General features: G+C 43.4%; 1 protein-coding gene across 2 annotated transcripts in view; it reads right to left on the bottom strand.

The window, feature by feature from the left end:
* Positions 1-5,100: 5,100 nt before the first annotated feature.
* ADGRD1 (adhesion G protein-coupled receptor D1) overlaps positions 5,101-16,335 on the bottom strand; it is a 158,862-nt gene continuing 147,627 nt past the window's right edge. For both annotated transcript variants that reach the window (XM_081966884.1, XM_081966885.1), the window contains 4 exons: positions 14,172-14,298; positions 12,142-12,183; positions 7,408-7,500; positions 5,101-5,236 (listed from right to left, as the gene is read on the bottom strand). In XM_081966884.1, coding sequence (XP_081823010.1) covers positions 5,141-5,236; positions 7,408-7,500; positions 12,142-12,183; positions 14,172-14,298 — 358 coding nt within the window. In that variant the 3' untranslated portion in view covers positions 5,101-5,140. The remainder of the gene's footprint in view (positions 5,237-7,407; positions 7,501-12,141; positions 12,184-14,171; positions 14,299-16,335) is intronic.

The following is a 16,335-nucleotide window of genomic DNA, read 5'->3' as shown; positions in this document are numbered from 1 at the left end:
CAGACAAATAGCTATCCAATTCGGCAACACAATGAAAAAATATATACCATTCAGGATGATGAACTATTGAAAATAAAAATTTATGGCTTATTTACATTTAATGTACATGCATATATATGCATGCTTGTATATCACAAACTCAAAATACAGACAAGCTGAAGCAACACACACAAAAAATATAGAGAGAGGATTAAATATAGCTTTCTTCTGTTTTTTAAAAAAAAGGTACTGAAAGGAGGATTCTTAATACAGTGTCTTGTTACTCTAAATCCAATCTGGTGTTTGAAAAGTGTTTAAAAAAATTTTTTTAATGCTTAAGAGAGGGGTATTTAAATGCATAGAAGGAGATGGAAATTGAACTACGATAAGTAAGCACATTTATCCTGATTTCAGAACTTAGCTTAACCTTCTGGGTTTATACAGCGTACCGATTTCCAAGGCAACCAACAGGATAAGCCACAAAATGTTCGACCTGAATGGGAGCTAACTGCCCTACATTTCGCATGTTGTATGAATGCGTCTGCTAAGCCTTCGGTTGTAAGCAGGTTGTAATAGCAAAGTTTCATCTGAATCAGGGGGCAGCAACCCCAGCTCTGGAGCTGCATGTGGCTCTTTCTTCCCTCTGCCACACAAAATATACATCACATTCCGCCAATGTGCTGCAACACTCATGGGCATGTGCTTTATTGAGCTTCTCGCCCCCCGTTAGGCCAACCATGGATAAATCCAAGAAAAGAAAAGTTTCAGAAGAAAACAGAACGTTTAATTCAACTACATAGGCTCTTTTTGTGGCCGCTCGGGAAATAAGAAAGGCACAAGAAGAGTTTTTGTAGCTCCCGGTGCTTCCTTTTCTGTGGGAAACGGGTCTGTTAGGGATGTAACCCTAGGCTTGGCTTGGCAATGTATATAAGCTATGATTACTTTACTGTTACTTTAAATGATTCAGAGATGTAATTAGTTTGTTACCTCAAGCAGCCATAAGAGAGAGCCAGAATGGCTGTTAGATCCCTCTGTTTGTTAGAAGCTGGTTGGTGTATTTTGAGGTATTGTATTTTGCTACTGTTAGCTATATTTTGTGTGCTAGACTGACTATTTAGATAACTGAATTACTGAACCGTGTATGACTTGGACTGTTAACCAGACTCTGAATACTTCTATATTTCTACATAGTAAACTACTATATTTTTATACTATTCAGTGTCTCTGTATGCTGGTTTGTGCGTGTTATTCCATATCACTCTCATTACGCTTTTCTGCATACTCGCTCTTCTAACGGGGAGCTTAATTACTTAACAGGGTCCAAATGGTGCTTGGAGTATTTAAGGTTGCTGACCCCTGATCTAAATCATCATGAATTTTAACCACAGTTAGTTCAATTTAACCTTGGTTAGTTCAAGGAGGAATGTGCAACCCCAGTTCTAAGGGTAGTCAAAAAAACTAGACCTTCATACCATGATTAGTGCTGGTGACAATGTACTCCTAAATTATGGTGAACACCCATAGGCAGAAAGGACAGAGAAGGAGAAGTTAATGGGTCATTATGAAACATCTGGGCATGGTACGTATCTGCAGATGTATCAGATCACAAGCTGCCTCATTTGGTAGGTAGTCGGAAGATGGGAAGGCATCAAGTGATAACTTCTGCATTCTGTGAAGATCAAGAAATCACAGGGCTGGAAATTATGGAGCTATGAAGCTATATGAGATGGAGTCTACCATGGAGTCTACCATTCCATCAAATCAAGACATCAAAGGAAGACAGGAAGTTATGGGTCTTGAGATGCAGACTACCATTCCAAGGTACTGCTGCAGGAACCCGGTATGTCTAGTCTGATGAAAAGAAGGACCATGGGTGAAATGATAGCGGTGTTCCAATATCTCAGGGGCTGCTACAAAGAAGGGGGATTAAGTTATTCTCCAAGGCACTTGAGGGCAGGGCAAGAAGCAATGGGGGGAAACTAATCAAGGAGAGAAGCAACTTAGAACTGAAGAGAAATTTCCTGACAGTGAGAACAATTAATCAGTGGAACAGAAATTGCCTCCAGAAGTTGTGAATGCTCCAACACTGGAAGTCTTTAAGAAGATGTTGGATAGCCATTCTACCTTTTGTGCCAGGATAACAAAGACCAATTATCCTAGGACAAATTAGACAGACAACTAAGTTGGGTCATTTTCTACAATGCATTAATAATGTATCTTCAGCCGCCAGACAAGATCTTTCTAGCTTCATCTGGACAAGCTTAGATTTGAATTAGCATGAAAAGCTAATCTTCCACACAGCAATTCTCATTCTCTCTCTCTCTCATTCATTCTCTCTCTCTCTCTCATTCTCGCTCTCATTCTTGCTCTCTTATTTGTCTCTCTCATTCTCTCATTTGTCTCTCATTCTCTCTCTTATTTCTCTTTCTCATTCTCTCTCATTCTCGCTCTTTTATTTCTCTCTCTCATTCTCTCTCTCTTATTTCTCTCTCCCATTCTCTCTATTTCTTTCTCTCACTTTCTCATTCTCTCACTTTCTCATTCTCTCTATTTCTCTCTCTCATTCTCTCATTCTCTCATTCTCTCTCTTATTTGTCTCTCATTCTCTCTCTTATTTCTCTCTCTTTCTCATTCTCTCTCATTCTCGCTCTTTTATTTCTCTCTCTCATTCTCGCTCTTATTTCTCTCTCTCATTCTCTCTCTCTTATTTCTTTCTCTCACTCTCTCTCATTCTCTCTCTCTCATCCTCTCTCCCTCTCTCTCTCTTGTTTCCTGTTTGCTTCTCCCTTTAAAAAAAAGCAAGCTTCTACTGCTTGCTTTTTTGTCAGGATACCCTGTATTTAGGAAGTTCCCGGAACTTGATCAGCGAGGGCACTCTACTAGCAAAATCCATAAAGGGAGGCAGAGAGACCTTGGTTGAATTAATCAAATGTTGCTTTTCTCTTCAGAAGCAACAGCATTGCTGCACGGCTGGAAAAACTCAAGCGTTTGCTTATCAGGAGAAAGGAATAATTTTTTTTTTAAAAAAAATGACATCCGTGGATAATCACACAATTCCAGCTGCAGCCTGGTTGACACCTCAGAGTCATTTTTTCCTGTCTTGTTCATTTCTGCGGAGGTGGGTTGGTTGTTTCTTTTCATTTCGTTTTGATTTGGAGCAAGTGGGGGGTGGGGGGGCGAATGTGGCTGTTTGGCATTCAAGTTTTGTTCTGTCTGGCAAGATGGACAGAGAAGCAACTGTGGTTTTCAACAAGGGAGAATAATTCAGTTCGGCCTGCAAAGAGGACTCAGCCGAGACACTGAGTCTCATCTGGGAAGGTGGGAGGATTCCGTACAGGTGTTTTTCCCCAGGTGAGATAAAAGCCTCTTGCAATGATACGAAGCTGCAGGCGTCCATCACAACCAGGATGATCCCAAGAACCAACAAGCAGATGCATTTGAGGCTCAAATAGAACATCGGCTATTTCTGCTGGTCTCCGGGCCAGGATTAGAAAACAGAGCTTGGTCCCATTGTCTTTACTTCTGCATTGTTTGCTTCAAATGCAAGATTTGAAGTGGGGTATTTCCCGGTGTAGACAGGACGCAGTGGCTCAGTGGCTAAGAAGCTGAGCTGGTCAATCAGAAAGGTCAGCAGTTCGTAGGTTCGAATCCCAAGCGCCGCGTAACGGAGTGAGCTCCCGTTCCTTGTCCCAGCTTCTGCCAACCTAGCAGTTCAAAAGCACGTAAAAAATGCAAGTAGAAAAAAGGAACCACCTTTGGTGGGAAGGAAACAGTGTTCCGTGCGCCTTCGGCGTTGAGTCGTGCCGGCCACATGACCACGGAGACGTCTTTGGACAGCGCTGGCTCTTCGGCTTTGAAACGGAGATGAGCATCGCCCCCTAGAGTCAGGAAGGACCAGCACATATGTGCGAGAGGAACCTTTATCTTATTTCCTGGTATCTCCTTTGTATCCTTCAACTATCTAATGCATAGGCATATAGAGAGCTGGTCAAGAGCTCCTCAACGTTAGTGTCATGAGAAAATTTAGCTTTTCAGATTCAGAGATTCTAGCGGAGTTCTCTTCCACACAAATGTCTACGGAGATTCTCAGTTCTCCAAGGTCATGGTTGTCCCAAAAGTGTTTTTTTTTTTCAAGAGGCAACTGGACTTTCTGGTTCTTCTTTGAAGACATTTCGCTTCTCATCCAAGAAGCTTCTTCAGCTCTGACTGGATGGTGGGGAACGGAAGGCTTTATATTCCTTGCAGACAGCTGGCCATTTGCATCCTTTTAGAAGGTCCTTGAGGCCACTTGGAGTTTTGTCTGTGTCCTCAGGGTCACCTGAGTAGTGCAAATGGGTGTGGAGCCTTCTTGGAACTGCTGAAAGGACTCCTGCTGTGTTGTAGACTGGTGATAGATGATGTTGCCTCTCCCCCCGCCCCACCTCTGTTGAGAGAAGGCTGTTCAATTTTGACACAGATGGTCTCTTCAATCCCTCATTCAAACTAGTGGCCCTTCCTGTCCAAAATGTGGACTTTGCTGTCTTCAAAATAATGGCCTTTGTCTTTTTAAATAAAGGTGGACTGCTGAATCTAGTCCTGATGGGTTTGTTTCTCCTTTGTTGTGCCATGCGTTTATGAAGTGGCTGTTTTGTTTCTCCAATGTACAGATCTGTACAAGGCTCATTGCATCATACTGCATATACAACGTTGCTCAGTTTGTGTCTGGGCATTTTATCCTTGGGGCGGACAAGTGTACCACCAACATCTGAGTGCACCAGTCAGTCACAGCTGTAGAAGCTTCTTGGATGAGAAACATCTTCAAAGAAAAACCAGAAAGTCCAGCTGCCTCTTGAAAAAAGCACCTTTGGGGCTTCCCCACCCATCTTCCTCAGCTTCATCCCTGCCAGTGCTTAGATGACCATCCAGTGTAAAATGTCCCTTGGCTATTCCATAGCTAGTCCTCCCAGCCAAAAGGAGGCCACACCAAGCCCAAAAAATCTGGAAGTATGGATTCACTCCAACGGGCAATTCTGCCCCTCCTCAATTTAGCAGGAAGGAAGTAAAGAGGTACTTCCTACGGGAACAAATTCTCAGACAGTAATAGGTAGTCAGGCAACGAATCGAAGATCCTGAGGGTGTGGTCTGCCTGGGTCTCAGAAGGAAAGGCCAACAGGGGTCGATGTCAGACGGCGGAAAGATCGATCTTGTTGCCAGAATGACTGCTTTTGTCATTAGTGTTGACTTTGGTTGGCGTCGTTGCGGGCTTCGTCACAGTTATCTGGATTGAGAAAGAAAGAATTTGGATAATTGATGGAGCAATAAAGGAAGGTATTTGTAGATCAGGGTTGAAATGAGGGGTCTTTGGTGCTCTGTGAGTTTGTCTGTCTTCTTGCAGATGTTTCTTTACCCAAAGTAGATAACACCGCTAGTGATATTGCCTAGTTTGTTATCCAGCAGTGATGATGTTACCTAGTAATGAAACATCTGGAAAAAAGCAACCAAGCTCAGAGAGCACCAAGGACCCCTCATTGAGGGAGCGTTGAGAAATTGCTAATATTCAGTGCCTACACACTTCCTCTTGTGCGCCTCTTGGATTTAAGATGAAACTCATCTGGTCCAGCTTTAGGCATCATATGATAGAACCTCCCAAGCACAGGTAAGAGAGTGACTACCTTCTTCTTGGATGTGTCCCCAACAACTGGTCTTTCAGCGATGCTACCTCTGAGCATCTCATCTCTGATACCACCCATTCAGTGCATGTGCGCAGCACTCAAAGACCGCCCTCGGTGTCAGCACTGGTGAGCTGAGCTGTTTTTTATACCTTAGCTGAGGCATAGCAATCTACTCTGCTGCACGAATCAGCTGAGCTAAAAAAACCAGGGAATGTAGGATAGGGAACAGTGTGGGCAGGAGGGCGGGGCCAGCCAGAGGTGGCATTTGCCAGTTCTCCGAACTACTCAAAATTTCTCCTACTGGTATTTCTGCTACTGGCAGGAACTGGGTATGTTTAGCTTAAGAGAAAGAAGGACTAGGGGAGACAAGATAACAGTCTTCCAATATCTCAGAGGTTGCCACAAAGAAGAGGGAGTCAAACTATTCTCCAAGGCACCTGAGGGTAGAACAAGAAGCAATGGGTGGAAACTAATCAAGGAGAGAAGCAACCTAGAACTGAGGAGAAATTTCCTGACAGTTAGAACAATTAATCAGTGGAACAGAAGTTGCCTCCAGAAGTTGTGAATGCCCCAACAGTGGAAGACTTTAAGAAGATGTTGGATAGCCATTTGTCTGAAATGGTATAGGGTTTCCTGCCTAGGCGGGGGGTTGGACTAGAAGACCTCCAAGGTCCCTTCCAACTCTTCTATTGTATTGTATTGTTTGCCAGAACCAATTCGAACTGGCTGAATACCACCTCTGCACCCACTTACAGTAGCAGCACCCGATGGCCCGTTTCGCCCATGAATTTCACTAGGTCCCCTTCAGGTCTACCGAGTTAAGAGGACAATGTTCACGCAACATGTTTATTTAATTAGTGAGTTCACCCATTTGGAGGATTTTGGCCACTATGTTGAATCGTAGACTTCTCAAATGGGCTGGATTAGCTGAAAGACACTGAACTTAAAGAAACATAATGTTCAAGGGCCAACCTACCCAGTCTAAATAGTCTTCTAAGTCTTGACTTGACTTAGGTCACCCTGATGCATGGACATTCCCAAGAAATACAATGGAAGCAGCCTTCTCCTAGGAGAGACCCTACCAGGGGTGGGTTGCTGCCCGTTTCGGCTGCCAGTTCGGTGCGCAAACAAAATATACATTGGCATCTAAAAATGTCTGTGCGTGTACAAAATGTTTTTTAAAAAGGGGAAAAAAATACATTTCTGCAACAAAAGTTGTTCTGCGTATGCGCAAAACCGAAAATCAAGATGGCAATGTCATGGGAGAACCGGTTCGATGACGTGGCAGGCCTGGGTCACTACCGATTCCAGCAACCCAGGCCGCCAAGTTACTACCCGTTTGGCTAAATGGGTCCGAACCAATAGGAACCCACCTCTGCCCCCTAACCAAAGTCAGCATGAAGTGGAAATCAACATTGGTGACACTGGAATAAACCTTGATGGTTCCCAACTGGGTTCCAGTATTGGAATGGTCTAGACCAAGGGTGTCAAAACTTGGGAACTTTAAGACTTGTGGACTTCAACTCCCAGGTTTCCCCAGCCAGCCACCCCCTGGTCTAGGGTCTCCTGCTTGAGCAGGGGATGGAGTAGAAGACCTCCAAGGTCCCTTCCAGCTCTGTTATTCTGAATCACCAATAATGAAGATTTGAAAACAGCACATAGGTCTGGAGCAGAACATGCTGGAGAAGACATGGTAGGAAAGAACCTTCATTTATTTGGGGTGTTCCACTCTCCTTAGAGGAAGACAGAGATCTGAGGGGGTTCTAGCCACACTTACAATGTCAGAATTGAAAGCTTTCACATTGATGTTGCGGATGGAGCTGCTGGTGAGCGACCACACCTTCGTTTTGTGCTTAAAGGCAGCTCTGACCTTGGGAGAGAAGAGAAAGATGTCCCAAGTTAGGAAGATATGAACTCCTGAGGCTACCTCGGCAATCCCAATTTGCTCCCTTTCCATCAGGCTGTTTTCCCTTCCTCATGGACTCTTTTTTTTTTCCAGCACCATTGTAACTTCAATTGACACCTACCCAAAGGGTTATAAGTCGAGGATTAACTATCCTGACTAAGGCGATGAAAAGAACTATCCTCCCAGAAAGTTTCCCAGCTTGGTTAAAAAGATATGTGTCCTTCGTTCATTCTTCTTCACCATGATCATCCACAAAGAAGAGGGAGTCAAGCTATTCTCCAAAGAGGGCAGGACAAGAAGCAACGGGTGGAAACTAATCAAGAAGAGAAACAACTTTAGAAGTAAGGAGAAATTTCCTGACAGTGAGAACAATTAATCAGTGGAACAACTTGCCTCCAGAAGTTTAAAATGCTCCAACATTGGAAGTTTTTAAGATGTTGGATAACCCTTTGTCTGAAGTGGTGTAGGGTTTCCTGCCTAAGCAGGGGGTTGGACTAGAAGACCTCCAAGGTCTCTTCCAACTATTATTCTATTCTATTCTATTCTATTCTATTCTATTCTATTCTATTCTATTCTATTCTATTCTATTCTATTCTATCCTATCCTATCCTATCCTATCCTATCCTATCCTATCCATTTCCAGAAATGGAAATCTACAACTTAGGTCTAAATGCTTCTGTAGAACTCAAATGTCACAGATATCTCAAACGGCACCCCTGGTTCCCTCAAATGGCATCCCTAGTTAAGAGCCGAAGTGGCTCAGTGGTTAGAGTGCAGTACTGCTGGCTACTTTAGCTGACTGCTAGCTGCAGTTCAAATCTCACCAGACTCAATGTTGACTCAGCCTTCCGTCCTTCCGAGGTGGGTAAAATGAGGACCCAGATTGTTGGGGGCAAAAGGCTGACTCTGTCAACCGCTTAGAGAGGGCTGTAAAAACACTATGAAACGGTATAGAAGTCTAAGGGCTATTGCTATTGGTTCATTCAACCGACTTATCCCTCGACTGTTGGGATCAGATTGCTTCCAGTGAATTTGTCCTTAAAAAAAAAACCATATCTCCAGCTGTGATTCCTCCAGTTGAACCCAGAAGGGAATTTGGTATGAAATATTGCAAATTACGGTCCAGAAGAGCAATTGTGTCAGGATAAGGTAGCTCTGTAACAATATTTGGCTGAAGTTGTGTTGGTCTCAAAGAGAGATGGTTGACGGGTTCAAAAAGCAAACACTAAATAGATCCGCCTACGTGTCTTAATTGGCGCATAAGTCCGGAACAGCTATTGTGGCACTCACTGGTGCTATGCAGGCAGTCTTCTTAGAATAGCAATGTATAATTTCCCCCTATTGTCCAATTGGGATCTAAATGACCTTTTAATGAATACCTGAAATTGTCTCTATTCTTTCGGTCTCCCTTCGGGGATGCTCACCAGCAGTGGAGAAGAAATGAGATCTAAGTGAGCAAAAGGATGGAGAAGAAGGATGGGCTGTATCCAGGAAGGGGAAGAATCGTTTCTCTCTCATTGCCGTTCTTTGGCATCAGTGACGAAGCTCGTTTTGGCAAGAAGAAAAACATTGGGCTAAAAGCTGTTTAAAAGGCCAGTTTTGGTGCGATGGGGAAGGCATCAAGCTAGACAATAGAATCATAGGGCTATAGAATAACAGAGTTGGAAGGGACATTGGAGGTCTTCTAGTCCAACCCCCTGCCTAGGCAGGAACCCCTACACCACTTCAGACAAATGGATATCCAACATCTTCTTAAAGACTTCCAGTGTTGGAGCATTCACAACTTCTGGAGGCAACTTCTGTTCCACTGATTAATTGTTCTCACTGTCAGGACATTTCTCTTTAGTTCCAAGTTGCTTCTCTCCTTGATTAGTTTCCACCCATTGCTTCTTGTTCTACCCTCAGGTGCCTTGGAGAATAGTTTGACTCCCTCTTCTTTGTGGCAACCCCTGAAATATTGGAAGTCTGCTATCATGTCTCTCCTTGTCCTTCCTTTCATCAGACTAGACATACCCGGTTCCTGCAGCAGAACCTTGGAATGGTAGTCTGCATCTCAAGGCCCATAACTTCCTGTCTTCCTTTGATGTCTTCATTTGATGGAGTGGTAGACTTCATGGTAGACTCCATCTCATATAGCTTCATAGCTCCATAATTTCCAGCCCTGTGATTTCTTGGTCTACACAGAATGCAGAATGCATCCTTGTTGTCATTAAACTAGACATACCCAGTTCCTGCAACCGTTCTTCATATGTTTTAGTCTCCAGTCCCCTAATCCTCTTGGTTGCTCTTCTCTGCACTCTTTCTAGAGTCTCCACATCTTTTTTTACATCGTGGCGACCAAAACTGGGTGCCGTATTCCAAGTGTGGCCTTACCGAGGCATTATAAAGTGGTATTAACACTTCACATGATCTTGATTCTATTTCTCTGTCGATGCAGCCTAGAACTGTGTTGGCTTTTTCGGCAGCTGCTGCATCCGGCTGGCTCCTATTTAAATGGTTGTCCACTAAGACTCAAAAGTCCCTCTCACAGTTACTACTACTATTGAGCCAGATACCACTTGTATTGTACCTGTGCATTTTGTTTTTCTTGCCTAAATGTAGAACCTTCCTTTTTTCCCCATTGAATTTCATTTTGTTAGACAGCACCCAATGTTCAAGTTTGTAGGCTGTAGGACATCGAAGACAAGGAAAGCACCCTCAAAGTTTTTCCCTGTGATGTAGTTAACTTTGGGACATAGCAACCTGTTAGAATATTCATGACTGGGAGAGACATGGTAATATGGTCAGCCAATGAATAGGCACAGCAACTGAATCAGCCAATGGGAGCTTAAACAGACCTGAGTCTGTGCTGAGAATCAAAACTGAAACTGCATCTGCCTGCTCTGAACTCTGAGATGAAACTGTCCTCTCCTGCTTGTGTTCTGCTTGTAATTTCTACCACATTGGAACAATCTGCTGCTGGTGTTGTACATTTATTCATCTGTTATTATGTATCTAAAGAAGTTAATGAATCCAGGTGAATCAGTTATCTGTGTGTGTCTTTCTGGATTTGATTTTTCTGCAACAAAGCCTGACACAACCTGAGGTCTTTCAGATGTTTTGACTTCAACTCCCGAGAATGGCAGGGGATCTGGGGTGCACATTTCTTACCTCTGAAATTACCAAAACGTAGTTATAGGTTTGTCTATGGAGATTCTCAGTTATCTAGGTCATGGTTTTCCCAAAGGTGCTTTCTCAAAAGGCAAGTGAACTTTGTTTTTCCTTGAAGACATCTCACGTCTCCTCCAAGAAACTTCTTGGATGAGAACTGAAGAAGCTTCTTGAATGAAAACTGAAGAAGCTTCTTGGATGAGAAGTAAAACCTCTTCAAGGAAAAACAATGTCCAGTTGCCTCTTGAGAAAGTGGCTGCACAGGAACTGGACAAGGCTAGTCTAGTGAAGAGGAGGACCAGGGGAGACATGATGGCAGTCTTCCAAGATTTGAGGGGTTGCTAGAGAGAGGAGTGGGGTCAAACTATTTTCCAAAGCACTCGAAGGCCAGACAAGGAATAATGGATGGAAACTGAACAAGGAGAGATTCAACCTGGAAATAAGGAGGAATTTTCTGACAGTGAGAACCATCAACCAATGGAACAGAAGTTGCCTTCAGGAGTTGTGAGAGCTTCATCCCTGGAGACTTTCAAGAAGAGACTGGACTGCCATCTGTCAGAAATGGTGTAGAGTCTCCTGCTTCAGTGGGAGGTTGGACTAGATGACCTACAAGGTCCCTTCCAACTCCGTTAATCTGAAAAGCACCTTTGGGACATAGTTAAGGGTTCTTCTGATCTTTGCATCTATACCAGAAGGTCACATCCTGGTGGCCTTGTAACATATTAAGCTCCAGCACTCAAACTCCTTAACATTTTCTTTAAAAACCCAGATAAGTTTTGGGGAAAACATCTGGAGGTCATTGAGTTGCCAATCCTGGGTTTACACAACCTTGGGTACATGAGGTTGTCTTTGCCCACGATGTGGCTATATTTCTGCTCTCAAAAATCACCAGGAGAAAGAAGCCCTTAAGGGTAGGACAAAAATGCAATTTGATTGAATTTGCTTATAAATGCAATCCAAATTAAATTCCATTCACTAATTCAGTACAGTTGACATGGTTATTCCTGACATAATTAATGAAGTCCCTTCTGGCATTTTCAGATGATAATTGGGTGGTAATATTTCAAACGAACTAAGTAGCTATGCCATGAGCTTTGATTTAACCAGATATAGAGTAAAAAACAATAATAAAAAATCCGGGTATATGAGCAGTGGCTGTTTGCTTTAACGCCTGGAGTCCTTGACGGACTAGTTCTCTGCCAATGCCATAAATTATGGGGGTGACAGCTAAATATGCCATTATATAAACTATACATGTTCTGTAGCAAAAGAAAAGATATTTTCCCTAGAGCCTTGTAATTAAATGGCCGCGTTTCCCCCAACACAAGGGCTGTTTTACAGCGTAAACTTTAAATCAATGTATTATTTTCCCCACTAACAGGATACATAACAATATTCTTATTCCAGCATCAACTGGAGTTTATTCCCTGAAACGGGGTGGTGATGGGAACCTACCTCTGAGTTCAGGAGGCAATGAAAGAGAAAGATGAAAAAACCCTGAAACGATAAAATCAAACTCTTATTATTATTATTTTTAAAAAGAAAAGAGAGTCAGAAAGAACATTTGGAGCTAGCAGAGTTAAGGAAGGAGATTTGTGGTTCTATAACAAGTGTATAACAGTTTTTGGAGGTCTGTGACTTTGCACACAATTGTTGACTAGGTAAAAGTTCCCTTTGCACATATGTGCTGGTCGTTCCCTACTCTAGGGGCGATGCTCATCTCCGTTTCAAAGCCGGAGAGCCAGCGCTGTCCGAAGACATCTCCGTGGTCATGTGGCCGGCATGACTAAATGCCAAAGGCGCACGGAACGCTGTTCCCTTCCCACCAAAGGTGGTTCCTATTTTTCTACTTGCATTTTTTATGTGCTTTCGAACTGCTAGGTTGGCAGAAGCTGGGACAAGTCACGGGAGCTCACTCGGCTAGGGATTCGAACCGCCGAAGTGCTGAACTTTCTGATCGACAAGCTCAGCGTCTTTGCCCCCGAGCCACCACGTCCTGTTGACTAGGACTAGTACACAAATTGTCCTTGACTTACAACCACAATTGAGTCCAACATTTCTGCTGTCAAGTGAGAAATTGGTTAAGGGAATGTTGTCCTTATGCCTTTCCTTGCCAAAGTTGCTATGTGAACCATTGCAGAGCTTAAGTTTTCAAATGGATCTGGCTTCCTCCTTGACTTTGCTTGTCAAAGGGTCGCAAAAAGGGGACTCACATGACTCCGGGACATTTCAACCGTCATAAATATGAGTCAGTTGCCAAGTGGCCGAATTTTGATGGTGTGACCAGGGGGATGCCGCAACGATCAGAATTGTGGGAAATGGTCGGGGGGGGGTTTTTTTCCCGATGCCATTGCAATTTCAAACGGTCGCTAAGTGAACGGTTGTAAGTCGAGGACTGCCAGTACAGCAGCAGCAACAACAAAAGTCATGCATTGATGACTTGCTGATGAGTCGCTGCAGTTAGGAGAAGTCAGGTAGCTGAATTGTGTCAGACAAGAAGCAATAGATGGAAACTATTCAAGGAGAGAAGCAACCTAGAACTAAGGGGAAACTTCCTGACAGTGAGAACAATTAACCAAAGGAACAACTTGCCACCAGAAGTTGTGGGTGCTCCAACACTGGAAGTTTTCAAGAAGAGATTGGACAGCCATTTGCCTGTAATGGGATAGGGTCTCCTGGTCGAGCAGGGGTTTGGACTAGAAGACCTCCAAGGTCCCTTCCAACTCTGTTATTCTGAGCTCAATTTTTTAGAAGGTAAGGAGGAGGAGGAGCCAAAGAAACAGCCTTTTTGACCATCATCGTTGGTTTTCTTGAAAACTTCAATGTAATGGAATCCTCGGAGCAATGTCAACAGCTCGATCCTGACCGGCTCAAGGTTGACTCAGCCTTCCATGGTCAGTAAAATGAGGACCCAGATTGTTGGGGGAAAGATGCTGATTCTGTAAACTGCTTAGAGAGGGCTGCAAAGTACTGTGAAGTAATATATAAGCTATTGCCCTTCCTTCCTTCCTTCCTTCCTTCCTTCCTTCCTTCCTTCCTTCCTTCCTTCCTTCCTTCCTTCCTTCCTTCCTTCCTTCGTCCACAGTGGTTAGAGTGCAGTACTGTAGGCTACTTCTGCTGCCTGCCGGCCGCCTGCAATTTAGCAGTTCGAATCTCACCAGGCTCAAGGTTGACTCAGCCTCCCATCCTTCCGAGGTGGGAAAAATGAGGACCCCGATTATTGGGGACAAGAGGCTGATTCTGTAAGCCGCTTAGAGAGGGCCAAAAAGCACTGTTAAGCGGTATATAAGTCTAAGGGCTATTGCTATTAGGTTACCTTACTGCAGGGGTGTCCAAACTTGGGAACTTTAAGACTTGTGGACTTCAACTCCCAGAAGTCCACAAGTCTTAAAGTTCCCAAGTTTGGACACCCCTGCCTTACTGTATTAAATACAACAAACTTCATTATAGCGTCTTAAGAGATTTGTACACCCAACTGGCCATACCTGCAATGAGTTAAATATTGCAAACATGTACTGGAACACCAAAGCTCGGTCATTCACTGCCAGGATGCCAAAGATCCATGAACTTCCCAAGATAGGCAGGAGAACGGCAACTGCTTTAGCTGTCAATCTGTTGAGACAAAGAATAGATTTTGACCCTGTTAAAATATTCATGACTGGGAGAGACATGGGAACAAGGTCAGCCAATGAATAGGCACAGCATCTAAGTCAGCCAACGGGAACTTAAACAGATTTGAGTCTGTGCAGAGAATTGAAACAGAAACTGAAGCAGTCTGCTGCTCTGAGAAGTAAACTAGCAGTCTGCCTGGGCTTGTCTGCTGAAAGAAAGCTAACAGCTTGTGTTTGCCTGTTACTCTCCTGCCTTGTGTTTACTTTGAAGAATCACCTGTTGGTATTGTACATTTTTTCATCTATTCTTATGTATATAAAGAAGTTAATGGATCCTGCTGCATTCAGTTATCTGTGTGTGATTTCTGGATTTGAATGTATGCCACAAACTCTGACAGACCCTTATTTTCATATGTAATTCTCCAAGTGGTTTTGTTCATAACAGCAAAGGGATCGCAGCAGCATTCTCTACACGTTGTGGGTTGCAATGAGCGCAATAAGGCACTGTGGCAAGAGGAGGAATAGTTTGATTGATTTATACGGTGCATAAGAGAAAGCTGGTTCCAGAAGGAGACTGCTAATAGCATTCTGTGTAAAATCGGAAAGGAACAAAACATAGCATTATTTATACGGAGGTTCTCGTTGGCCTTAACAGGCATATAAATTAAATGCCGAATCCTTTGAACGGCAATCACAATCGAACAAGCCTCGCTACATTTCCTGGACGTTTCGGTGGAGATTGCGTAATTTGACCCTGAGTCGAAAAATGCTTCAAGCAAATATGGATGTTATGGATGTTAGTTCATGATGAAATCTCAAGATCCTCCCTTCGGGTCCAAGGAAGGAGAGCTGAGAAGGGCCTTGGTTGACCTTGAAAAGGCTACATGCTTGAGCAAGGAGTGGACAAAGATCCCCAATTCCACAGTCCATGGACCAACACCGGTGTGCAGAATGCCAGAAACTGGGCCTCGCACACTTTTAAGATCAGTCTGTGCTTTTATCGTGGGGAACTGAAAGACTAGGTATCTTTCTAGATCATCCTTTGCTCTTATCCTGGAGAACTAGAAGATTTCAAACAACTGTCTAGACTCTAGAACAGTGTTTCCTCTTATCCTGGAAAACTAGAAGATTTCAAATCTGTCTACATCGCTATTTGCTGTTATCCTGGAGAACTGGAAGTCTTTACATAACTTTTTAGATCAGTCTGTGCTTTTATCGTGGGGAACTGAAAGACGAGGTATCTTTCTAGATCATCCTTTGCTCTTATCCTGGAAAACTAGAAGATTTCAAATCTGTCTACATCTCTATTTGCTGTTATCCTGGAGAACTAGAAGTCTTTACATAACTTTTTAGATCAGTCTCTGCATTTATCTTGGGGAGCTGAACGTCTAGTTATCTTTCTAGATCATCTTATCCTGGAGAACTAGAAGGCTTTAGATCGCTTTCTAGATCGTCCTTTGTTCTCATCCTGGATGCCAGACTCATTGGATTTTTGAAGGATTAGCCAGGATGGGTTTTGATCAACAGTCTGACAACCAAGGAAGGCCTATTGATCTATTCAGTTCAAAGTAGGGAAGTAATCAGTACTACTTCTCTAATGGAGTCATTTTACAATGGGGACAGGGATATTAACTGGCTTTAAATCACCCATCCCTCTTTTTATACACGGGATGCAATTACTCATCCGCTCCCTGAAAAGCACCCTCTTTAACTGACTGACAAATGATGATGATACTGGAACTTATTGTTCGGCTGCAAGCTGGTGAATTAGCTGCCTGGGTTCGATTTATGCATTTCTACTGCAGCAAAAAAATATATGCACTGCTATAGCAGAGGTGGGTTCCTACCGGTTGGACCGGTTTGACTGAATAGGTAGTAACTCAGCTGGACACATACTGGTTCTATCCTGGGTGACGCCATCTTTATTTTCTGTTCTGCACATGCGCAGTACAATCTTCATTGAAAAAATGTATTCTTCCCCTTTTCTAATGGTGTGCGCATCCCAGATAAGTCCCATAGATGAGCCATTTTTTTCCAA

The sequence above is a fragment of the Natrix helvetica genome (assembly GCF_964273705.1).
Source record: "Natrix helvetica genome assembly, chromosome: 14".
In the NCBI taxonomy this organism is placed as follows: Eukaryota; Metazoa; Chordata; class Lepidosauria; order Squamata; family Natricidae; genus Natrix; species Natrix helvetica.
Note: the sequence above shows the minus strand (reverse complement) of the source record. Positions and strands in the feature narration are given on the sequence as shown.